This window comes from Lissotriton vulgaris, chromosome 12, assembly GCF_964263255.1.
Source record: "Lissotriton vulgaris chromosome 12, aLisVul1.2, whole genome shotgun sequence".
Lineage (NCBI taxonomy): Eukaryota > Metazoa > Chordata > Amphibia > Caudata > Salamandridae > Lissotriton > Lissotriton vulgaris.
In genome coordinates this window covers 36,319,166-36,344,215 of record NC_141700.1, presented here as the reverse complement: position 1 = coordinate 36,344,215, position 25,050 = coordinate 36,319,166, and the positions used below count along the sequence as shown (strand labels likewise).

General features: G+C 47.6%; 1 protein-coding gene across 1 annotated transcript in view; it reads left to right on the top strand.

The window, feature by feature from the left end:
* CALR3 (calreticulin 3) overlaps positions 1-25,050 on the top strand; it is a 120,341-nt gene that overhangs the window by 21,798 nt on the left and 73,493 nt on the right. The window contains exon 5 of the mRNA XM_086946329.1: positions 15,113-15,322. Coding sequence (XP_086802455.1) covers positions 15,113-15,322 — 210 coding nt within the window. The remainder of the gene's footprint in view (positions 1-15,112; positions 15,323-25,050) is intronic.

The window sequence follows — 25,050 nt, the reverse complement described above, 5'->3', positions numbered from 1 at the left end:
TATTAGAGCGGAGAAAGAATATACAAACCTGTATCCAACAAATGTATGTTGTAACTGTTCTGTCTGCTTGTAATTGTGCAGGTCGCAATTATATGTATTGTTTCAATTGTATCTTGTTTTAGTTCAGGGATTTAGTTTAGTTATCCCTATTCATTGTTTTTTTAATATATTCAAATAAATGAATTTTTAACTTTTCCATATTTTGTTGTATGTATTTGTTAAGTCATAAGGTACGTTATTTTATACCTGTCTTTATCTGTGCCTTAAGGGAACCCTTTCTCTTACCTGAAGATCTTTTGAGACATGCTGACCCATCCGATAGTTTGTGTAGCTCTTTTTTAAATACCTGCTAAAGTGTGATACTAAGTATGCTTGCGGTTTAAGTGATTTGTAGGACGTAATGACTGTCCCCCCATGCCGACGTTTAGAGGTTGTGTTTTTATCCGCCAAAAAAGATTTCCTTTTTGCTGCCTCATTGGCCGCTCTACTAATACTTGCTCTATCTGTCCTGTGCTCCCATACTGTTTCTAAGTCCAGGTCGGCCAAACAAGTTTTCAAATATCTTCCCAAGGAAGTCGATGTTTCTTGGTCCACCTGATACATGATTTCTTCCCAGCATAAACTATCCATTGTGTCTGGGTCTGCGGAACGAAATTTTTGGCATAGCTTCATGAAGCCGCTCATGCTCCGAAATTTCTGATGTAAAAGGCCAAATTTGAGCCGCACTCGCGATGGGGAGGCAGATTTTGGCAGGTTGAAAACGGCCTTGTAGATCTTTGTCTGGAGGTCGTTTAGTAGGTCCGCTTCATTGCCACACCGCGTGACTAAACCGTAAGACAGGTGGGCCAGATTTGAGCAGCCATCACCTTTAAAAGATGGTTGTGATTCAGGCAATCCAATTTTGTTTTTAGTAATCGATATGCAAAAATTATCGATTGCGCTTTGGCTTTTATTGCCAATTTATGCTCCTTGTGTGTTAAGCCTTGCCCTATCAATATACCAAGGTATTTATAGGACCCTCGCTCTTCCACCGTTGCCCCATTCACCGTCCATTTGAACTTGATTTTTTTTGGATCCACTAAACGAATAACTTTTGTTTTTGCTTTGTTTAGTTCAAATTTTTCCTGGTTCAAATAGGATGCTAGGTTATTTATTGCTCTTTGTAGGCCTATTGGAGTTTGGCTTAGCACTACAATGTTGTCCGCATATTGTAATATGGTGATCGGCTTGTTGGCCATAATCGGCGGATGACATTTGGCTGCTACGTTGACTCTACTGATGTCTGAAAGGAACAAGTTAAATAGGCTTGGTGCGAACACGCATCCTTGTTTTAAACCCTGCTGCATGTCAATGCTCGAAGTTGTGCTGAATCCATCGCCTAATTTCACTCTTGCCCAGGTATCGCTGTTTAGGGCGATTATTGCATTTAGTAGTTGGCTCGGCAGACCCCAGGCATTTAGCTTTACCCAGAGGTGCTCTCTGCTCACTCGGTCAAAAGCTGATTTTATGTTGACGAAACATGCATACAGCAGTGTTCTCTTTTTTATTGTTTTACTGTTAAAAGCGCCAAAATAGCCCAATTAGTTATTGTTCCCATCCCTTGCCTGAAGCCTGTTTGGAACTTGGGAATTATGTTCGTATTGTCCATCCAGTCTCGCAGCTGTACTAGAAGGCAAGAAGCATAAAGTTTAGCCTCAACATCAATTAAGGATATCAACCTATAATTCGCTGGCTTGCGGTGGTCTCCCTGTTTAAATATCGGGTGTATTATGTTCCCTTTTCAAGAAACAGGGACGTCAGTATGTGATTGAAGAGAGGCGTTAGGATCTCTGACCAGAAGTCTGGGTCGTTCTTAAAAAGCGTGTTGGGCAGCCCATTTGGACCTGCCGCTCCTTCTGTCTTCAGTTTTAATATTATGCCTCGCAATTGTTTGCTGGTGGTTAGTGAATTTTGTTCATTACCTCCTATCTTTTGTTCGCTATCTTCATTTTCTCCATTGTCCGGACTCAAATTTCTTTTTCTTTTTCCCTCTTCCAACACGATCCCGTGGGAACCAACAGTGGTGCTTAAGTCTGTATTGTAGTACAAGTTTCGCACGTGTTGAACCCACATTTCCTCTCCAATTCCTGCCTCTTGTTGGAGTCTTGCTCCTTTATTCAGATCGTTTATGATGCCCCAGAAGTCCATGCTATTTGGCAAATTACCTGCGCACAATAATTTGTTCCAGATGGTTTCCTTATGTGCAATTATGGCGTTCCTCAGCATCTTCCTGTATACGTTCCTTACTTCCGTTAATTTACTATTGTTTGGGCTTCTCCCCATTGTTTTTGCCTGCGTTTGAAGTCTGACCTCTCTTGCGACCCTTCTCTTTTGATCTCGTAGGTCCGTGTTGTACCAAGGCTCCCTTCTGGTGTTTAGTCTTCTTTGACTACCCGGCAGTGCTGAAAATTTTCGGGTAAGGACCTGGGCCAACTGTTCCCAGTTATTTACGCGTTTATCCTCTGTCACGTACTCCCTTGCTGTCTCCTGGATACTTTTCAAGCCCCCACATCGCCATTTTAGTTTTTTAAAGTTAAACTTATCGGCGTGTTGTATAAGGGAATTCAATTTTTGGGCCGAAGTGAGAGAGATGTGCCGTCTCGTTGTTTGGGGGAAATGATCGCTTTCTATGCGTTGGACAATTTGAAACTGGGGAGTAACTTATTACTAGTAATTGTGAGGTCTATTGTTGAGCGAGCCTTGCCACTCAGATACGTAACAGTTGTTGGTATATCGCCCTTTGTGTTGCCGTTCAAAATTGTCAGTCCCAGGTCTTCTAGTATGTTAGTTATTTTTCATACACCGCAGATCACTTGCGACTTCCCTTCAACCTGGTTTTTAGTTATGAGGTTGCAGTTGAAGTCTCCTGAGATGAACATTGGGCATTGCACGGAAGATCTTTTCATTGCTTTTATCAGGGACATTAAAATAGAATATTTTTCTTTCTGGGTCTTCCTCTCTGGGTGAATGTAGACTTTAATCAGTAGAAGTTGCCACTTTTGTTTCTTTAGTGGGGACTCATTACTAATTTTAATCACTTGAACACAATTAACCCCCACGTCCTGTTCTTCTGATAACCAATCGTACTTTTGGGCTACGTATATTGATAAACCACCTTGCGGATGCCCAAAAGGGGAAAATCTTTCTGCGAAAATGTGGTGTTCTTTAAATCCTGGAATTGAAGTAGGCATCATTTTCCATGTTTCCTGAAACATGATTATGTCTTGTTGCTGAAAGAAGCCTAGGGTTTCATGGTCCTGATCCATTTCTTGAAAGCCATGGACATTCCAAGAGAAAAACGTGACACTATGCAGACTTTTTTCCTTCTGGATTTGTTCCTGTGTCTCTGCTTTCATTGTTATTTTTGAATTTTTTGTTAGGTATGTTTTTTGCTTAACGCCATTGGTACCCATGACCAATCCATCCTGTCCAGTGTTCGGCTTCACACATATTGTAAACTAACTGATGTGTTGGCCCTGTTTCCGTTGGTTAATAATGATGGCGTGGTTGCGCGAGCGCCTCGTACGCATGTGCTCTGGCTTTTCCCGGCTTTAACTTCCTTTTTTGATTTTCTTGGACTATCTAGTAGGGGATAAGGGTACCTAGGACGTTTATGTAGCATCAAAGTAATTCCCCAGGCTCCAAATCTTAGTCTCACAGAATATATATTGTCCACCAGGTCCATTGAGGCCCAAGTTGTCACGGATTCTTCAGTGTCTGGATTTTGTCTTTTTTGTTGAAATCCAACGGCTATTAAATCCTGGGAGGTTAACCCTTTTAATTCTGGGATTTCCTTGAACAATTTTAACAAGTTCCCTCCATTCAGGATATCCTGGCTTGCTTTTGTTGGATATTCTGGCACGAATGTCAGTTTTAATTCGAACGCCTCTGTGTGGTTAGGATGGCCTTCGGGCAGTTGTGAGGTGTCATCTCTAACGGGTGTAGAATTGTTAATTGTGAATGAGTCACACATGGCGTGAGCTTCTTGTTCCTCTCGTTCATCGTTCACCTCCTCGTTTATTTCCTCTGTTTTTCCCAGAATCCTTGTTTTCCTTATCCTTGGTTGTTCGGGTTTCTGGTTCCCTGGTGGGTAGCATGCATCTTCGGTCCTTACCAATTATTATAACTTTCAATGAGTTGTGCTCGGTTAGGGGTTTAGTTTTTATTTTTTCCAGGTGCATTTTGTTTGTTAAATCTTCCTGTCTTCTTAATGCATTCCGTGTTTTACTTCCCTTATTCCTATTTGGAAATTCCTCTTCTCTCGCTGTTTTTTTGATGCGTATTGTCCCTAGAGGCGATTCTGTCTATGATTTTGGTTATTCCTGTTTGCCCTACACCTTTAATTGGTTCAGGTTCTTCAGATTTTAGAGGTATCCGCGTTTCCTGTCTACTTTTAGATTCTTTTTCTTTTGTTAATCGATGACCATGATCTTCAGGGAGAAGTTGATTCATCTTGTTTTTTTGAAAGGTGGGAATGATTTTACTACGGGGACGAGGCTTCCTTCCATTGGAATGGAATCTGAGGTATATTTCCGTTGTGCTACATCGGTTACTGCCACTCCATGCAGGGACATGTTCAATGATTTACTTTCGCCTCCACGGGGTGTTCTCATTTTGAATATTGAAAAGTTTTTTCCTGAGTCTATACTTTGTTGCTTTTTGTATTTCAGCCTTGCCTTCCTTGCGCGTTTTCTTTGCCTTTTTGTTGGTTTTTCAGGGGGCGAGGTCTTGTTGGAGGACTGTGATGTTTCCATTAGATTATCTATTGTTTCCGGTTGCCCGTCGAGTACCGCTTGCTCTAGATCGTCATTTGCTTTACTACTTGAATTGGTTATTGAGTTATTGCTTTTTGAAATTGCCGCATGTCCGATTATGTTGCGCTTTCTTATTCTGCTTGTTATTACAGGTTAGTTTTACGGCCCCTAATATGTCCTTTAAAGTGTCCGGTAGACTTGCCAATTTCTCGATTATGCTTCCGCAGCCGCAGTTGGGATGTTGTATGTCTTTGTGTGTTTGAAGCTCCGGTTCCCCCTGTTGGTTAGGAGCGACGTGAGTAAATCCATCTTGGCGTTTATGCCTGAGATGTGGCCAGCGATTCTATTTGGACCTCCATTTAGTCAGATTGATAATTCAACACCATTATTGCTTGATCTAGGGTGCCTAGCAAAGACTGGCTCCATTGAGTGCTTGGCTGCTGTTCTTGGCACTTCTGTGAAACATCTAATTCATGATCTGTCGTGCTAACGGAGGAAATAGTTATAGGTGCTGAGAGATTTAAATGATTTAGTGTAATTAGAGAACCTCTGCTATCGTCTAGTACAAACCGTTGTTGATCTTTATCAGCCAGGGGACTTCGTAGGGTAGAAACCACCATTCCCGAACTGCTCTGTTGAGCTTTAGAATACGTTGCTGCTAATAAGGCGTTCCCTTGGGGTTCTTTGTTCTGGGTTACATTTTTCCAAAATTTCTAAAAAAATGGGGTCATTAGATAGGGAAAGTGAATTTGACCAGGGTTCCTCCTGTTGTGCTAGCTGCTTGGATGATTCACTGCGCTTTAATATATCGTCCATGGCTTCCCTTGAGGGTTGCTTTATGTTTGTAATTCCCTCAGTTGCTATGTCTCTGAGATTTATACTTCTGCTTAAGTTCATTAGTTTTGATTTTGGCGTGGAGTCCTCTGTACTTCCCTTATTTACTGCACTTCTAGTTGTTTCCCTTGTATTTGTTGGGGGTTTGAATTGGTGCACTTGTGCTGTTATTATTACCGACTTATTCAGTCGTTTGTGTATCATTTGATTCTGTGGGGGTTGGTTCCCAGTTAGAGCATTGTTGATTTTAGTCGAGACTTGTACCGAGGGGACATCTGTACTGTCTGGAATGATGGGGCTTGGCAATTTGGAGGCCTCAGCTGTTGGTGCATAGATCGCCGCCATGGGATCCTTCAATTAAAAGAATTGATAAATCCCGGTTTTGCTTCTTGGGCTCAGCGTTGTTGTTTCGGGAGTCGGTGCTGACACCAGCCTCACTCTTGATCTTGCAGACTTTCCCTTTTGGCTTATATGTGAGCCTTCCTCGGATACTTTTTTGATAAAATGTTTTGTTTTTTTGCCAGTCGCTTCTTGACGAACTTTCCCTGATCGCATTTCCTTCGTCCCTGCTTTATTCCTTAGCACTCCTTCTGTGTCGCTTGAACTTCTGGCAATGATCTTGTTGTGGTCTTCTTGTCCACCGCCTCTTGATAGAAACTGAAACTGGGTGACCGTGCATTCACCCAACGATGAGAGGGGATGGCTGCCGGTGACTGCCCAGAAGGAAAGCTAATCCCAGCAGGCTCCACTCTCACGGACACGGCCTCAGGCTTATCCCCCCTGTTGACTCTAATTCCCGCTGTGATCTGTGGTCAGAGGTTCATCGTTTCCGCTGTCTCCACGGTCCTTGATACCTCAGCAGCTCCTCACAATCCCCCTTATGAACCTTCAGTCCTCCATAGCCCCCCTTGATTGTGGAGGCTGGGGTTTAAACAAGGTTTTCTGGCTGCGAACCTCTGTTACCACATTACTGCTCGCTGCCCCTGGTTGCCTATGGGCACGGAGGTTCTTCCCACAGGAAGGCAGGCAGAAAGGCAGGCTGAGAGGGGAGGTAGAGGTAGGCAGAGGACAGTGATTGACAAGTGTTGACCGGTAAGCAAAGTTGGTGCCATCCCTCACTATGGGCGGGCAAAAGCAGGCATGGCAGGCGAGGCGGGCAGGGCACCTGTCCTGCCCAGCTCTTGTTACTCAACAATGCCCCAAATACTTCACTCCGCTCGCGGCTGCACTAGAAGGGGGAGAAATGCTACGGAGGGGAAGACAGGCCACTCTTCACTTGCTCCACACCGCCGCTCACCACTGCTCGCGGATGCCGCGGCTCCTCCCGCAGCTCCTCACAGCTCCTCACTGCCGCTCACCACTGCTCGCGACTCCGGGCCCGGCTGCGGCTATGGTGGGAGGTACCGTGGCTCGCGGCTCTACCCGCGGCTCCTTACTGCCACTCACCGCCACTCACCACTCGCGGCTCCGGCTCTGCGTTACGGCTACAGCTACGGCTAAGGTGGCAGCTGCACCGTGGCTCCTGGGCTCCCCGACCCGCGGCACACCTCCGCTCAGCTCACGGCTTTCGAATCGCGGGTCTCGTGACTAAGGACCGTCATTGTAATAGAAACCTCATCTAGTGATGATGGCAGTTTGTGCACCTTAGCACTTAAGCATTTAATGTATTCTGCACATAGTGCCTTGTGTAAGTCTGCCTGTCCACTAACTTGGTAACTGCGCAATTAATAACACTTCAAAGATTGTGGTCTTCTTCTCCCACTGCCCTGCACGCACTCACTCTCCAACAGCAGCTATACAATGATCACCTGCGGGGGATGGTCAAGGGGCACTTAACCGACACTCAGAATAGGATCTACGAAGTGGGGGACAAGGCGGGGAAAATGCTGGCGTGGCTCGATAAACGTGAGGGTCGCTCCAGGGGGGTCCAATGTCTTAAAGATGAACAAGGGGAGACACACACAGATCCAAGGCACATTACAGAACTACTTGCGTCCCATTTTGAGCGAGTGTACACCCCGGCTCGTACAATTACGCCTGAGAGTGCCAGGGCGCTCTTAGCACCAATTGTGGTTCAGACCCTCTCACCGGAGGCGTCGTGCGAGCTGGAGGCCGACATCACAGCCGACGAGATCCAACTGGCCATTAAGGCGCTAAACCCGGGCAAGGCACTGGGACCAAATGGGATACCCATAGAGTGGTACCAAGTGATGCCGGACACCCTCAGCACGCACCTGCTGGAGATGTTCAAGGACTGCCTGGCGAGGGGTTCCCTTCCACCAGACCAGCGAGCGGCTACTATAATACCAATCCCCAAGCCGGGTAAACCCCCGGAGGACTGCTCCTCCTATCGGCCAATTTCCTTATTAAACGCGGAAGTGAAAATCTTGGCCAAGCTTCTGGCGCAGCGGATCCTGCCCCATCTGTCCTCCATAATACACCCGGATCAGTCCGGGTTTATGCCGCACAGGAACACAGCGCTGAATTTGCGGCGACTGCATGGTATCCTGACCAGAGCTGACACCATCACCACACCGGCAGTAATCCTAGCACTTGATGCCAAAATGGCATTTGACCTGGTGGAGTGGGAGTACCTTTTCGAAACGCTGACGCATATGGGGTTCGGGCCTCGCTTTCTAGCATGGGTAAAACTGCTGTACACGGCCCCGATGGCTCATGTGGTGGCGAACGGCCACATTTCCCGCACTTTCCCGCTGGGTCGGGGCACGCGCCAGGGGTGCCCTTTGTCGCCCCTGTTGTTTGCCATCTCCCTGGAACCACTCGCAACTCTCATACGAGCCTCCCCCCTCCTCAAGGGTATACCAGGGAACGGGGGTTGGGAAGACCGCCTGTCCCTCTACGCAGACGACATGCTGCTGTATCTAACGGACCCCGGGGAGGGAATTCCGGCCTTGCTCCATATTTGTGACACGTACGGCAGGATCTCAGGCTACACGCTAAATTGGTCCAAATCAGAGCTGTATGTCCTACGGGGTCCGGCTCCTGACCTTGACGATACTTGCCCGCTGCGTTTGGCGGGATCATCCTTTAAATATCTGGGCATTCACGTCACTAAGGACCCGGCTGAATTCGTAGACAAAAATCTGAAGCCCCCCCTGGATAGACTCAAGCGGGATGTTGAATTCTGGTCCGGCCTGCCGTTAACACTCCTCGGCAGGGCGGCGCTTTACAAGATGATGGCGTTGCCGCGCTTCTTATACGTCCTCGACAATTCGCCCTACCCGGTGCCACCCAAATTCTTCCAGAAAGTAGCGGCTCTAGTTTCCAGCTTGCTGTGGGGCAACCTCCCGGCGCGAGTGGCGCAATCTAAGCTACACAGGGACTGGTATGACGGGGGCATTGCGCTACCGAATCTGAAACTGTATTATTGGGCTGCACAATTGAGGCCCATTAATCAATGGATACACGCACCGCATACCGAGCCAGCATTTCACTCGGACAGGGAGCAGTTGGGCGCTGACAGTCTGCTGGGTCCACTATATGATCACCGCAAGGTGCGTACTCTGATCGGCCCCACCAAGTTAACGGTGCAGATATGGCATGCAGCTACAGCAGCTCTGGGCTGGAAGGGGAAGATCACGAGGATGACCCCCCTATGGGACTCTCGCGCATTAGGCAACCTGAGGAACACCAAGGGGTTCGCACAGTGGGACACGATAGGCATCTCCGTGGTGGGTGACCTGTGGGAGAGGAATGAAGTGCTCCCCTTTGCCCGACTAAAAGAACTCTACGAGCTCAACGACAGGGAACTCTACAGGTACATTCAGGTCCGCCACGCACTACTTGCAGCCATTCCGGCAGACACACAACTCCCAGAGTCCTCACCCTTGGAAGATCGCCTACTTACAGATTACATGCTAGAACGGGCTACATCCCTCACTTACCGTAAGCTCCTCAATAATAGCCCTGACCCCACATTACACCTGAAAGAGAAGTGGGAAGGGGAGGTTGGCGACATGGATGAATACGAATGGAACGCAGCTCTTGGGTCGCCTAAAGAAATAGGCATCTCGGCGCGCATGCGGCTGGTGCAATTGAAGATCCTACACAGGGTTTACTATACAAGGACAATGCTGCATCGCATACATAGAGCGTCCCATCCCTATTGTCTGCGTGGGTGTGGGGAGGAAGGCACGTTCATCCATACTATATGGGACTGCCCCAAGATCCAGGAATACTGGAAACAAGTACTCCGCACGCTTTCACAGGCGCTGGATCACTCCATACTACCTGACCCAAGGAGGTGCTTACTAAATATTTGGGAACCCACTGACTTGTCCCGGTATGAGCAACTCTGGGTCACGGCGGGGCTAATGGTAGCGAAACGCGACATAGCACAGCGCTGGGGGGCAGCAGAACTCCCAACCAAATCCCAGTGGTGCTTGAACATGGATCGAGTAATGTTGACCGAGCGAGCAGTGTATGTCAACCGAGCCTGCCCCGGGAAATGGAATAAGATTTGGCTGAAGTGGAATGAGTACAGAGGGGACATCTGTGAACCCTTGCGTGAGGATGAGTGGGATGATTCCGACGATGAGGGCGAGGAGGGCTAAACCCGGGCGGGAGGAGGGAATGTGGGGGGGGCGTGGGCGGCTGCAAAGGGTCGCCTTTTAGTGCATAAACGAATAAGTCCGAGGGGGTAGGGGCGGGTGGGGAAAGTAGAGACATGTGCGCAGTGGGTGGGCTGTCAGGATCCCAAACTCTCGAGGGACACTAGAGACTTGAAATGCACTGATTCGTGTCAGACCTCACTACCTTTCCTAACTGTTGATGTTCTGTGTTTGTTGTTTTTCAAAAAAACGAAAAAAACTCCATCAAAACCTCAAACTACTGCATTGAATAATTGCTCAACTGGCACTTTTACTGTTTCGGCTCTTTACACCAAGACTTGTATTAACACTATGGTACGATTATCCTTATTGGCTGAAAATTTCTATGTACACTGATCCTCAGATAGCGGCCGGCCCTCAGGGTTGTAGGCATTCCGCTGTGTGCTATGCAAAGTGCAATAAAGGTTTTGAAAAAAAAAAAAAAAAAAAAAAAAAGATTGTGGTCTTCATTTCTAATTCCTTGGTTTCTGAGAATCTTTGGGCTTGAAGACTGGAGTAATTTATCCTCTACAACGGGATGTGGAGCGGATCACCCACACATTTGGTGGGTGTGTTTAGGAAAGGCTTTCTTCCTGGGGGAAAAATGTTTTCCCTTGACAGAAAGAAAAAGTTTTGCCTCAGCACAGTGCTTCTACATTCTCCCTTTGTGAGCTTTGCTGCGCTGGACAACTCATTAAACAAGCATTTACAATGCAATAGGTCTCGCAGCATTAAAGTTTGAGTTATTGGCATTGTGTATGACAATGCGTTGCATAACATTTTTAGCAAACTTTGAATTGGTGAGCAGTGAGAGTGTGTGCAAGGATATGCTGTTGCTCACAGCAGTTATTATTCACACAGCTCTGATGCACCTCAGGCACGGGCTCACAGCAGTTATTATTCACATTGCTCTGATGATGCACCTCAGGCACAGGCTCACAGCTGTTATTATTCACACAGCTCTGATGATGCACCTCAGCACGGGGCTGACGCAGTTATTATTCACACAGCTCTGATGATGCACCTCAGCACGGGGCTTACAGCCGTTATTATTCACACAGCTCTGATGATGCACCTCAGCACGGGGCTGCCGGGAGTTATTATTCACAGCTCCCTCTCGCAGCGAGCCCGGGAGGCACGGCAGACAAAGCGATCGCTTTCACTTTCGCGATCGCTTGAAAAACAAGACGTGCGCGTGCAATGACAACCAGCATGGGGGGCGTGTCTTAGCCTGGCTCACGTAGCCCCGTAGTAATCCTACACAATCCTGCTGTAAATCCTAAATCCGCGATATCCTACCTGTCGTCCCGGTCACCACATTTCCTGGGCTGCAATCTGCGGCCTCCGGAGCTGCAGTGGACCGTGGAGCCCCAGCCACCCAACATCGGAGTGTTGCGCGCGGCCCAACCTGCGACTGCCGTTGTGAGCTGGTGCCAGTGTGTGGCATGGACCTGGAGTTGTGCGGGTGCCCGGACCCCAACCCTGACCTGACGATGACCGCTAACTCTGCTTAGCGAAGAGAGTGCCCCAGGTCCATGCCTCCGTGGTTTTCCTGGTTGCTGCCGGGGCCGCAGCTGAGCGCGGAAGCATTGTCCACCGCGACAATTGTATGCAGGAGCTGTTGGGCACCGATGAGCCGCTCGCGGCCTGTGAGCCGTGCTAGACATCGAGCGGCTGGCGGTGACATTTTGACCTCTCTCTGCTACAGAGAGTAGAACACAATTTGGAGAACTGGTGAGGCAGGTGAGGAGCGGTGGGGGCCCAGAGCGAGAGAGCCATCAGGGCACAAGACGGCTAGAGCATGGGAGACCTTTTTGGTTGGTGCTCACATTTCTAGGCGGCGGCGGAGGGGGGCCAGGTGGGGTCTCGGTGCGCTCATGTGTGTGTGTGCGTGTGTGTGCGCATGTGTGTATGTGTGCGGGAAGTCTCTGTATGTGTCCGTGCGTGTATGGGCGCTCGTGTGTGTGTCTGCGCATGCGTGTGTGTGTTTGCGCTTCCCAGGAGACAGGCGATCGCCACAGCGAGCGCGTGCGTGGACCGCTCCGATCGCCTTCTTCAAGATGCTAGCGGCCTGCTCCTGTCTCCTGGAAAGCTGTGTCGCGGACTCTAGGTCTCTGGCTTACGCGCGGTTAACGCCACGAGACCTAAAAACAGACATTAAAATGAGTTTTATAAAACTTGTATAATGCTCTTTATCAGCAGTGTATGCAGAAGCCCTTGGGGGTAATCCAAGTTAGCAATGCAGTGCGTTGCCGTTGCATATTACTTCATGTTGAATGGAGGTGTATATACGACCCTATTGTCTTCAATCGTGTTTTTGTTACTGTAGTTTTGTTCTTCATGACCCTCGTGTAGAAAGCAGACTACAAGATCAGTTACCTGGGGACGAGTTTGAGGCAGCGCAAATTTTTCAGTTTCCGTGGGTGTGTCATAAAGGTGACTTAACATTCTCATCCAATCCTTGCCTCTCTGCAGAGATCACGTGTCAATTTTAATTACCATTCATTCGTTCAAAGGAGACTATAAACGACATACCTAGCTGCTGAAATATGGACAGCGCCAAAAGAAAATAAAGTGAGGTGGTTGCGTGATAAAGGATGATTAAGTGGAGATGAAAGGATCTGCATGCAAAAGGGAGAAGCGTAAAAACAGTGACGTAGAGGAAAGTGATATGAAGAGAAGAATGGGCTACATTACTTATCTGATACATTAAAAAAATCAGTGCTAACAAAAATCCGTGCTAGCATGCATTGGTAAAGCCAATGGGTCTCTTGTTTTAAGTTCATAGGGCATTGCTTTTTGGTGTCTGTAGTTGAAGAAAAAACACAGATAAGGCACCAAAACATGAATCAGGGGACACGCTGTGTCAAACAGAACCTTTTAATTTACGATTTAGACCACGTCCACAAATACCCATGCCGCCCTACTTGAAATAATTTGCACGTGTTTACAATACAACGCAATCCATGCTTCTTTGGCTCTATCCCTTTTAGAGACTAACCTAATTCACCTAACGTACTACACTTTGGGTCAACTTTAATGTGCTGGGTTGAACGATTATAACAGTATGCCACTATGCCCTAACATTGAGACAGCAACTGGGTGTTGATATGCATTATGCATGCTAAGAAACGTGCCCTTCTGGAAACCACGCTGACACGTCACATTTTGGAAAGGTCACAAGACAGACTACAGGGCAGGTACTGATTTACAATTAGCACGAGCACGACCCATAATAAATCCCAGCCAATAAGCAGTTTCGGCCTCCACCCCTTCCTCAGCGGCGTGCGCCTTAAGACAGGTGTCGAGGAGGCAGCGCACACATCAAGAGGGGGCTCGAGCCTGCACTTTGACGGCCAGACAAGAGCCTAGCACGAGGACGCGCGCCTGCGCAGTTTACCCCGTTTCAAGCCGCTATTAACAGCTTGTGCTGTCAACATACAGCGCGCGCTGTGTCTGAGATGTAGGTCAAACAAAGCGATACAAAAGGGGGAGATGTAGGTCGGCCTCACCTCGCCTTACCTTGTTGTGCACGCGCTCCTCCCTCTTCTATGCTGCATCGGCAAACAGCAGGGCCACCGCAACGGTCCGGTGAACAAAAGAAACAATAACAAGACGACAGAGCATGCCGGGCTTGGAGCGCGCGTGCGCATTACGGAAGTGAAGCTTGCGACGGAAAGGTGCTGTGCACATGCGCGTGTTCACGGGCGCGTCCACAGACCACAATCGGCTCGAGAGCGTGCCGGGCTTGGAGCGCGCGTGCGCATTACGGAAGTGAAGCTTGCGACGGAAAGGCGCTGTGCACATGCGCGTGTTCACGGGCGTGTTCACAGACCACAATCGGCTCGAGCACAGGCCAGTAGCTAGCTCGTGCACATCTCTATCTCCCTTGGCAGTGAGCGCGGTGACTATAATACTCGCTGCGGCAGCAGCGCTTCGCGCTGCAAACGGCAGCGAGCCCTAAAAATGGAATAGCACTCAGTGAGAGGAATCGCCTGACATTTCTTCCCAGGACACCTGGAAACCTGCGCCTGGAGAATCTTTCCGGGTGTACTATTGAGAACACTGGTGATTACCAAAAAGTAGTAAATCTGCAACCATGTGTATACATACATTTACAGATGCCAATTCAATAATGTGTTGTTGCATCGGGTCCATTTTGTGTGCCTTGATAGGCATAAGCTGATTTTGCAGAACAGCTTTGCACTAAATCTGTGCCCTTCACAATATATGTATGAATTTAGGTTAGTGTTTAGGTAGGTATTGGTTTGGCAGTTGTGCTAGGTAGCATAGAGATTCTGGTGGGTTCCAAGAAATGATGTAAAAATGGTGCTTTGGGGCCTAACGCAGGCAAGGGATTGGGATGTACCTCCCCTGGTCTGGTGGTTCGAAACAGCTGATGCATTTGGGAAGTGGGCCCCTCAAACCCCTGCAAACCGGTGCCTCTTCGTGTGTTGCACTTTTGATACCTGCAGCCATGGTTCCAAGAGGAAAGTGGCTGCACGTATGTAAAAAGAAGTACCCTTGGTGCCTGTGGGAACATGGGCAGGATAGCACTGTACAGTATTCTATTTTTTGTATTAGTATTTGTAAAGTACTGCTTAGATGTAGTCCCAAGTCAGATTGGCCGCAGAAGTAATGGAGCAACTTTCCTGAAGCTAGCTCCTCCGAAAGACTGGTTGAGTTGTTTCAGAGTCATTCATGTGTCAAGCGGAGCATTATATGTGTCCATCTCTGCCCCAGTCTTTTAGAGAGTCCCAGACTGTTGTCAAATCTTCCTGTTTACCTAAATGTCTGTGTGACCCATTCATATAAATAACTGCAGGTTCCTGTAAATACCATTAACCAATTTATTTATTACTCGCTGTTTTGCAGGATGACCCCTTCACTCATTTATACACCCTGATTGTCAGACCAAATCAAACGTACAAAGTGAAAATAGATAATGAAAAGGTTCGTTCGGGCAACCTTGAGGCTGATTTTGATTTTTTGGGACCGAAGAAAATAAAAGATCCTGCAGTTAAGAAACTAGACGACTGGGATGATCGACCGACCATTGATGACCCTGCAGATATCAAGCCAGAGGTGTATTTCTGTTTCAGCTTCACATTACAGTGGGTGTTTGTTCTCCATTTTTGATGTGCCCTACAGCTGAAATTCTTCAGCATTCAACCTGCCACATAGAGGATTGTGTTAAACAAGAACCTAATGGATCACCAAGTTGAATGTTGTTTGTAATATAGATGTGTAGAAATCGTGCCAAGAACTGCACTATTGTTTCAGCACAGTGATTTGACCTCTATGTAACCTTGTGCTGTCTCACCTGAAAAGGAGGTTCAGCTGATGTGTGAACTATATTTTAGGACCATTTGTGTTTTACCTTTTGCTGTTTTTGCTTATACTCGTCATAAATTTGATTTAGCGCAAAGCTGCCTGAGAGCACCTCGAAGGAGGGGAAAGAGGGTAATGTAAATAAAGTGGTTAGGGATTAAGCAGCATTTCTATAAATACACACTTGAATATGCATGACCTTGACAGTTCTCTTTTTCTGCTGAGCGGTATGGATTGTAACTTGTTTTTTTTTACTCATAGTGAATTTGTGTGTGGATCCCTAGGCCTAATACTTTTTTTATCTTTTATTCTTTATGCTGTTTTCCCACTTTACTCTTCTTCCTTCAGCTCCAATTGCAAGTTACCCTACTATGGCCTGGCTTTACTCCATGCCTGTTGTATAACTAACCGGTTCCAGCAGTTTGTATTTTTGATTTGTAGAGCGCCATGCGCGGGAAGAAGTCAGCCGGTGCTAGCCTGTGGTTTGTAGGGTACCACCCGTACAAGATCCTGTGGTTGTAATTGGTTTGCATAAAGAGTAGAGGTGATTTGGGGTTTGTCCCGCAAACTCTTATAGTGGGGTAGTGAGGGTCCCTTCCAAGGGACCTTCCTCTTCCAGTCGCAAGGTCATGTTCAACCGCAGTACACAAGTATTGCAAGTAACCTCAGAAAAACGAAAAAACAAGTGTGCACGCTCGGCTGCCCCACCCCAGTACCAAATATCATGTTTAACAGGTAAACTGACAGGTTCTATGGTGACAGAACTCACTGATGGAGTTGGTCGGTTTTGGAGTTTTACCTGTTCAGAAGTGGCTGATTTGACGTAGCGAGCTGTGCAAGGCAGAGCATTACACGTTTGACTGCTTCAGTGTAATGACATCTCCATGAGAGAGAGCTGGTGGGGGTTTGCAGGTCTGGTAGTCACTCCTTTGGCACCAATATGGCTGTCCAATGCACATTCATTCTCAAACTCCTTTCGACACATCCTCATCCAACATTGCTCAGATCAGAACACTTGCACAAGGAAGGAAAGCTTAGCACCTCCTATACGCAATCTCTGTGCCACTGCTAGGCTGACAGGAAGGTCCTTCTGACTCATCCACAAGTCCTGCTCGTGTATTGCGTAGGTTGTTGAGACAGAGGTTTTAACTGACCACAAGACTAAGAGCTTAGATGCGCGAAGAAATGAAGACGGCCAAACGCCTCCCCATTTATAAGCACAGTACCTTTCTCCTTCTGCCACTGCACTTCTCACCCCAATCCGTTGGAACTCACAGGATTTACATAAAATATGTAAAGTGACATGTGGTTTCAGACCCTTCTGAGTCCAACTCTCAAATTATCCATCTGCAGCAATATTGTTGGTACATCGCAAAAACAAAAGAGAAATACTGGACTGATGGCCCAGGCACCATCATTTCTAATCCATTTTTTGCTGCGTCAACATACCTTAAGCATCTGTCTGAACTGCAAGACTAAGGCTAGAAGAAATGCAGTGACTTTCTATTTAACAGGAAGAACTAGTTCAATACCTCACCAGAAGAGGTTTTTCAGCAGTCCATACAGCTCAGTCAGGGCCAATTTGCTGAGTCCAATTGAAGCGGCAGTACCCAAACCACCATCTCTCTTCGGTCTTTCCATACCAAGTGCCTTATCCCACCAAAGTGCCAGAAAGCTCTCCTCCCCAATTCCTAACTTAAACATGTCCTTTCATGGGATCCTTGCATTATATGCTAGACACCAAAAACTTTGGACGTATTTACATTACAGTTAGGGTCTCAAGGTTGGCCCACATGAATGCCTAAGCTGCAAACTCTAATGAGTCAAGAACACAGCTGTCACCTGCTTTTTATATGTCCGGCTTTAGACCACATCCTTCTGGCTTAGAATCAATCTATTGCCTGTTGGTCAACAGAAATGTAATTCAAAGCCCTTTATTTCACAACATTCTTACAACAACTGTTGTGTAGCTCCCTGCAACGGCAAGGCCTGACCTCAATGGCGCAGCTCCAGATCCTCTGCAGGTACAAATGTTGTTCTGGAGTTACTTTCATCTTGGTCAATACTGCAAAAATTTGGACTTCCTTACCACTATGTACATGGAAACAAGAAGGACCTCTTCTCATTCTGATGAGACCTAGAAACTTAATTGTTCCCTTTCTTCAGCATTTAAGGCAATAGCCATCATCCAGATTGCCTCCTTGAGTTAAATGTACTCCTGTCCAGCAGAAATATCTTAAACGTATCCACTATCGTCTGGATATTTAAGTCATTCTGTGCTCAGTTCTAAATCGACTACTTATCCAGACTAAGCTCTATGTAGAATGTGCCCTGGCTTTAGCATCACATATCCACACCACTGTGATGCCTGTACGTCAAGCCTCAGCCACAAGTCATTTACAACACAAATAGAGCACGTCTCTGCTCCTTGCGCATCACTTCTGCGTAGGACAACCTACACTCAAGCATCTTTCTAAAAAAACATTCAGACTTTAGCTTGCAATCATTTGGTCCATACCACTACCAGATAACAAATAACATAACAGAGCATAACAGCATCTCCATATGACATCAGTTGTGTTGAGTGCTATATAAGTGTTTATTATTCCTTCGGTCTCATCATTATCATGAAACACTAACAAGAGGAGTTGGCCTAACGGCTAGGGCAGTCGACCTCGATGAACCTGGGGAACCGGGTTCGAGTCTCGGCAATGACGCTGAACATTCTGTGATTCTGGGAAATCACTTAATCGCCATGTGCCTAACAACAAATGAATGTGTCCGCATGTAACGCAATTAGTGCTATGTAAGCCGCTCTAATACCTGGTACCAGGTCAAGTTTGCGTTATATATAAAAATCTGTTAAAAAAAAAAATCAACTCAAATGCTTTTACTGAGCCTAATCCTGTCAATGTCTACAGATTGCTTTTGAACTCATTAGAATGTTATTTAGTGATACATAGAGTTCTGTTGATTCCAATATTTGATTCCTAAATATTTACACATACAAAATGTAAGGAACAGAGATTTGTTTTCATAAAGGAGGGTTATGTTAGCAAACCTATTTTTTCAATAAAACTATTATTTTTTATTACTTACTTTATCTCTCTTTCTTAAGCTAATATTTTGAAAAGAAATCACAGTTTTTTTAATGGACCACTAAACCTTAACAAAAAGCAGTATATGTCACGCTAAAGTAAACATACTGGAATAATGAAAATACTTTTATTAGAGTTGTAGAAGACTATTAAAGATAAACTAGCTGCTATCCGGATAGCATAAAGCAATATATTGCTTTTAGCAGAGGAACGTAAGAAGATATGGCATAGAACAGCTGTTCTTTATAGTAACATTTGAGAGAATTAAAATGCCAAAACTATATGAATTTGATAAACTGCTGGTGCTGGACAGAAGTATTCATTATAGATAGAATAATTATAGATCAATATGTTGTCGCCTATTTAGAGATGAAGACTAGACTGTATTGTTTTCTCCTCTAAAGATATTATCAAATCCCAAGAGACATAGACAAACTAAAACGATGGAAAGAGGAGAGCACCTTCCCTCTACAGAATCTTAAACTGTGATACTCCATAGGCCTTTAAGGCAAGCGATAGAGAAAGAACTGTTCTTCCGAAATAAGAAAAACATAGATTTCACTTAAAATTATATTCAAAGAGTGTTGAAAGTAGAACAGAGTACATTTATAGAAAGTAACAATGCACAGAAACACTGACAGAATCACAAAACACAGACATGTAGGGGTCGATTCCGATTCGGGAAAAGGAATCCGTACGACGATTCGTATCCGTTTCTGCACGTATCGTACAAATTCATCCGAATCGCGTAGTACGATCCGTTGGTAAAAATCCGTCCGAATCTTTGCAAACCGTACGAAAAACAAGCGAAAATCCGTACGATACTGACTCGGAAAGTGAACCGTACGATTTGTAAACATGCTGTACGACCCGAAAAGTACGATCCAGACCAGGGACGAGAATGCCATTCGTACAGGAAAGCGTTGTCACTTATGAACTGCGATTTGTACGGAAAACATTGCGTATGAGTGACCCACAAAATCAAATACGAAATGAACCCCCCTTAACGAAGCGCACGCGAACCCCGTAAAAACATCGCGTATGAGGAAGCCACAAAATCAAAAACGAAATGAACCCCCCCTTAACGAAGCGCACGCGAACCCCATAAAAATGTCACGTATGAGCGAGCCACAAAATCAAATACAAAATGAACCCCCCCTGAACGAAGCGCACGCGAACCCCGTAAAAACGTCGCGTATGAGCTAGCCACAAAATCAAAAATACGAAATGAACCCCCTGAATGAAGCGCACGCGAACCCCTTAAAAATGTCGTGTATGAGCGGGCCACAAAAGTAAATACGACACGTACCCACCCTAATCGAAGCGCACGCGAACCCCTAAAAACAGCACAAGGCGGATACAAACGACTCGCACAACACCACAAAACATGTCTCCTGTGGTACAAACCATTGGAAAAGAATGCCCTGGCCAGATCCAAACAGGCAAACAGAGGGCCTTACTCAGACCCACCCCTTATAACACACCCACCAAAATTTCAAACTAAGTCCCACCCACAAATGGGCCAATAAAAAGGGCCCACACTCACAAACCATGATCCTTTGCAACATACCCATTTAGCTACAGAGACTGACAACACACCAACAACTGCACACATCCACCTTCTCACATACCCCCCATTCACATTCAGACCCGCACACCCCCCATTCACATTCAGACCCACACCCTGTCCGCACAAAAGAATCCAAAGTTCACAAAGGAGGAGATGGAGATTCTCGTAGATGAAGTCATCAGAGTCGAGCCACAGCTGTTTGGCGCATTGGTCAGACGGACCATCATAGCCGAGAAAACACAACTGTGGGAGAGGATCGTCATTAGGGTGAATGCTGTTGCACCCATCAGACGCACCAGGAGGGATTGCCAGGCTAGGTGGTACGATCTGCGGAGGATGGTGAAGCGGAAGATGGACGAGGACTACGCCCAGAGCCAGCTCACTGGAGGTGGTGGTCCCTGCAGACCAGTACAGTACCATCCCTGGGAGGAGAAGGTCATGGCCCTGCTACCACCGGTGGGAGTACATGGCATTGAAGGAGTCGTAGAGCCTGGTGAGTATACAAACAACTCAAGTAACATGGGGGTAATGGAATATACACTCCAAGTACTAAAAATGCCCGCAACAAGCGCCAAGTGCCCGATGCCCATAACTACAGGCAAAAACAACGCTAATGCCACTAACATGTGTATGCCCCATTGACAAACCAAGGCCATGCTATGTCCCATGCTACAGGAAGCACAGACCCAAGAATGGACTTCCGGTATCCTGGGAGGGTGACTGTCACAAAATGCATCGTGGGACTCCAAATAAGACCCAATTGCATGGGCGTCCTCAGGGGGGGCAAAGGTGGCTCTTGGCCCCCTGCGATCGCCAGTGTGTCTGGTGTGGGCCAAGTCAGGGCCAGCCCTAGTCCATCATGCTTTTGAAATGGTGTCATTGTCCCAGGTGGCAGCACCCTCCATTGGGTGGAAAGGGTGCAAGGGGGTTGTCGAGAATTGTGCAAGGCAGAGGGGAGGAGGGTGCAAGGCGGAGGGTGAGAAGGGTGCAAGGCAGAGGGGATGAGGGAGCAAGGCAGAGGGGAGGAGGGGTGCAAGGGGGAGGGCGAGAAGGGTGCAAGGGGGAGGGCAAGAAGGGTGCAAGGCAGAGGGCGAGAAGGGTGCAAGCAGAGGGGAGGAGGGTGCAAAGCAGAGGGCCAGAAGGGTGCAAGCAGACAGCCAGAAGGGTGCAAGGCAGACGGCCAGAAAGGTGCAAGGGATGGTGATGAAGCTAAAAATGTGTCCACTCCTATAAACATTTCTGAGGACGCCCATGCCCAATCGCACTCATCCCATATGGCCCAGGTACACACCCATGATTCATGCTCAATGCACATGGAGTGGGAATGTACTGACAAGATAGCTGACACTGGGACCTGGTGTAGGCAGCACAAGGCCCTTCTGTGACCAGTGCAAACACAAACACCAGGACAACAAGGTCAGATATCTTGTTCAGGAACTCACAACCACTGTCATGGCAGCATGCTCCATGGGTGGACAGCCACACCACAAGGGAGGCCCAGTTCCAAATCGGACTCCAACTACCAGCACGACCTGTCACACACACCCCTTACATAAACATAGCCTCCTGGGACAGGCAATGCAGTGCCCCACTGTCACAATCGTCATGTAACACAACAAAACAAATACAGATCTGATGAAGCATCCAAGCAAAAAAATGCACGGTGCAGATTCACAAGTCCCTTGCGCTTCTTTCACAACGCCGTTGCTTCACCTTTGTGACGCAGCGGACGCACAAAAGTTGCACCATGGTGCTGGGTATTTACAAGTTGATGCAGCTGGGAGATGTGCCACATTCTAAAGCCCTGCGCCAGAAGTAGGTGTTCTGGTCCGGGGGGGTTGGCCGTCATGGCGCAGCAACACCTCCCAAAAGTGGCTGAGTGAAATCTTAAAGATTTCACTCAGTTACTTTCATGCACATGCTGCCTCAAAACCCTGTGCATGCTTGAAGCAGGCGTAAGGATTCATGCTGCATTGTGCAGATATGGCGCCACAGAGCATTCTTGCTGCTGCGTTGCGCCGGCGTCCCAACTCCAGCACTGTGCCACTCCTAAGGCACAGCTGCGTGACTCAGCTGTGCCGTTTTTCCACCATGCTGATCCGCATTGTAAATGTGTTGCATCCATCCTGGCATATCTATGGTGCACAATGAATGGCAAAGCCCTGCTGATATGCATGTCTGTGCAAGTCATTGTAAATAGTTCCTCACATGTCAATGATTCCTGAGCACAGATCAATCTGAACCCACAACATACCCATCCACAAGTGAACATTGAGAACAATTCAAAGCATAGACAACTACCAGGTGGAACAGTGCCAACGACAATGTATAAGAAAAATGGTTGTTGCAAAAAATGTCATTAACATTGTCTGTCTCTCACACCCACAGGGCAACGTGCGGAATCTCCCCCCAACAATGGGGGAGAGGAATCGCAGTCTCAGGCTACACAGGACCCTCATTCCACCGACAGCGTTCGCCGGGCACCCAGGAGGTGGCAGACAATCCCACCACTGCCATCCCTCAGGGTCCCGTCGACCCGATGTGCCCACAACAGCAGGCCAGGCTCGTGTGGGCAGGGGTGGGGGGACTGGCACAAGGCGGAGGCGAGAACCTGACCTGCCAGCTGCAGGGCCCGGTATGTCTGAACTGCGCAACATCATGGAGGCATACCTGCGGGGCACCAGGGAGTTAAGCCAGGTAGTGGGGGTCCTCACCGAAATCAAAAACCAGCAGGCCGAGCAACACGCCAGTCAACAACAACACCAAGAACGGATGGAGGCAAGACTGGCTGAGCTCCTGGTGGTGCAAAAGGACATAAGCCATTCACTCGGGTCGTCCACGGAAAAGGCAGTGAGAGGCAGTGGGCCATGCCCATCTCCCAGGTCACCTGTTCCGGCATCTAGCCTTTTTGTGCAACAGCATCACCTTATTGACTGTCCTACTCTCCCACATGGATTTGCTGGTTGCAGTCTGAACAATGATGCCAAGCACTGTGGTCTGGACTCTGTTGACTCAAACGGCAAGGCATCACATCTCCCTTTGTGAACTTTGGATTTCCTGCACAAGATAGATAAATGAATAAAACAAACACAAGTGAAATTGATGTTGCAGTCTTTTTCCCTGAGTCAACAACATAACGTGTGGGGATATGTCAAAGTATGCCAGAGTGTGGAACAAACTCAAGCCATCCATACACTGGGATCTGAGTCCGGTCGAGGACACACATAGGTCACAATGTACCATCAAGTACATAAATGGAGCACAATACTCACCCGTGATGGTTTAAATCTGCTGAGGGGGGGGGGCTTGCCATACTGCTCAGACAGACAGTTTTGGAAGAGTTTAATGAAGGTGTAGAGGTCATGGGTCATGTGGAGGTGCCCAGGGAGGGAGTACCAGGTCTGTTGCGTGAGGTGGGAGAACCATCTCCTGCATGCAGTTGTCCTGTGGATGTGATGAATTTTGCCCAGGGCAAGGTTGGCTGGACGTAGTTGGGGCAATGTGGTGTTGGATGGGAGACGTCCATGTATGACTTTGGGGCTGGTGTTGTGGAGTGCCTCCTGAGTGTGGTTGAGGAGTATGAAGGTGATCTTGCAGTTGACAGTGAGCTTATTGTAGGTATCTCAGGTGGACTGTCATGTGGCTGTGGCAGGGGATGTTCAGGATGAGGTGTGCGGATGCACCCTGGATGTGCACAAGTCCTCCTGGATTCTGGCTGTTGTTCCTGCGTAGAGGGCGTTGCTGTAGTTGAGCCGGTTGGTGTCGTGGACCAGGGTGACTGTCTGTCTTGACTAGGATTGGATCTATCTGAAGATCATTTGCAGCATGCGGAGGGACTTGCAGCATGAGGTAGAGATGGTGTTGAGTTGCATGGTTATTGTGAGCTTGCGTGTGTGGCCACTGTATGCTTGTGTGCTGCTCAGGCCGGTGTGACACAAGGAGTTGTTCCAGCCATAAGGGGACATTCCTCAGATGATGAGCTCAGTCTTGTCCAAGTCCAGCCTCATGTGGCTGATGTTCATCCATTTGTCAACGCACCTCATGCCTTCTTGAAGGTTGGATCTGGGAGTGGCTGGGTCTTTGGTGAGGGTGAGGAGCAGCTGGGTGTCAATGGTAGAGGACATGATGGTGAGGTCGTGTGCGCATGTGATGTTGGAGTGGGGGGGTCATGGAGACATTGTAGATTGTCACACTGAGGGATGAGGCCTGGGGCATGGGCCCGATGACCCCAGTGTACTACATGCCGAAGGGGGATGCGGACTCCCTGGCCCTTGCTGGGGAGGTACTTGGCGATTTCATCCTGGGCCTTCCTCTGGATCCCTGTGTTGGAGATGTGTGATCTGACAGTGTGGTAGCACATGGTGTAGAATGCCGTTGAGAGGTCAATGGGGTGAGGGTGGTGCTCTCACCATTGTTGAGCAGGGTCCAATATGTCTTTGGTGGTGGCAATGAGGGCTGTTGGAGTGGGGTGATTACTATGGAAGATGGTCTGGTGCAGGTTGCCTGGAGAGGTTTGCTTGAAGGGAGATGGTCAGTTGCTCGTTGACTATCTTCTTGATGACAATTGCCAGGTAGGCAAATAGGGTGATGTTCCTGGACATCCTGCGGTACTGCCGTCCGTTGTCAAAGAAGGGCCTGGGTCTCTGCATGCCTCCAGCTCCCATGGAAAGTGGCATTCTCAAAGGAGACATTCATGCCGTGCTGGAGGTGGACTTCAAGGATGGTATATGCTGTGATTGAGATGTTGTGTGGGAAGGGTCCTGATGGAGAGCCGGAATGGGTGGTGTACATGAGCCAGGTGGTGTCTTTGCTGC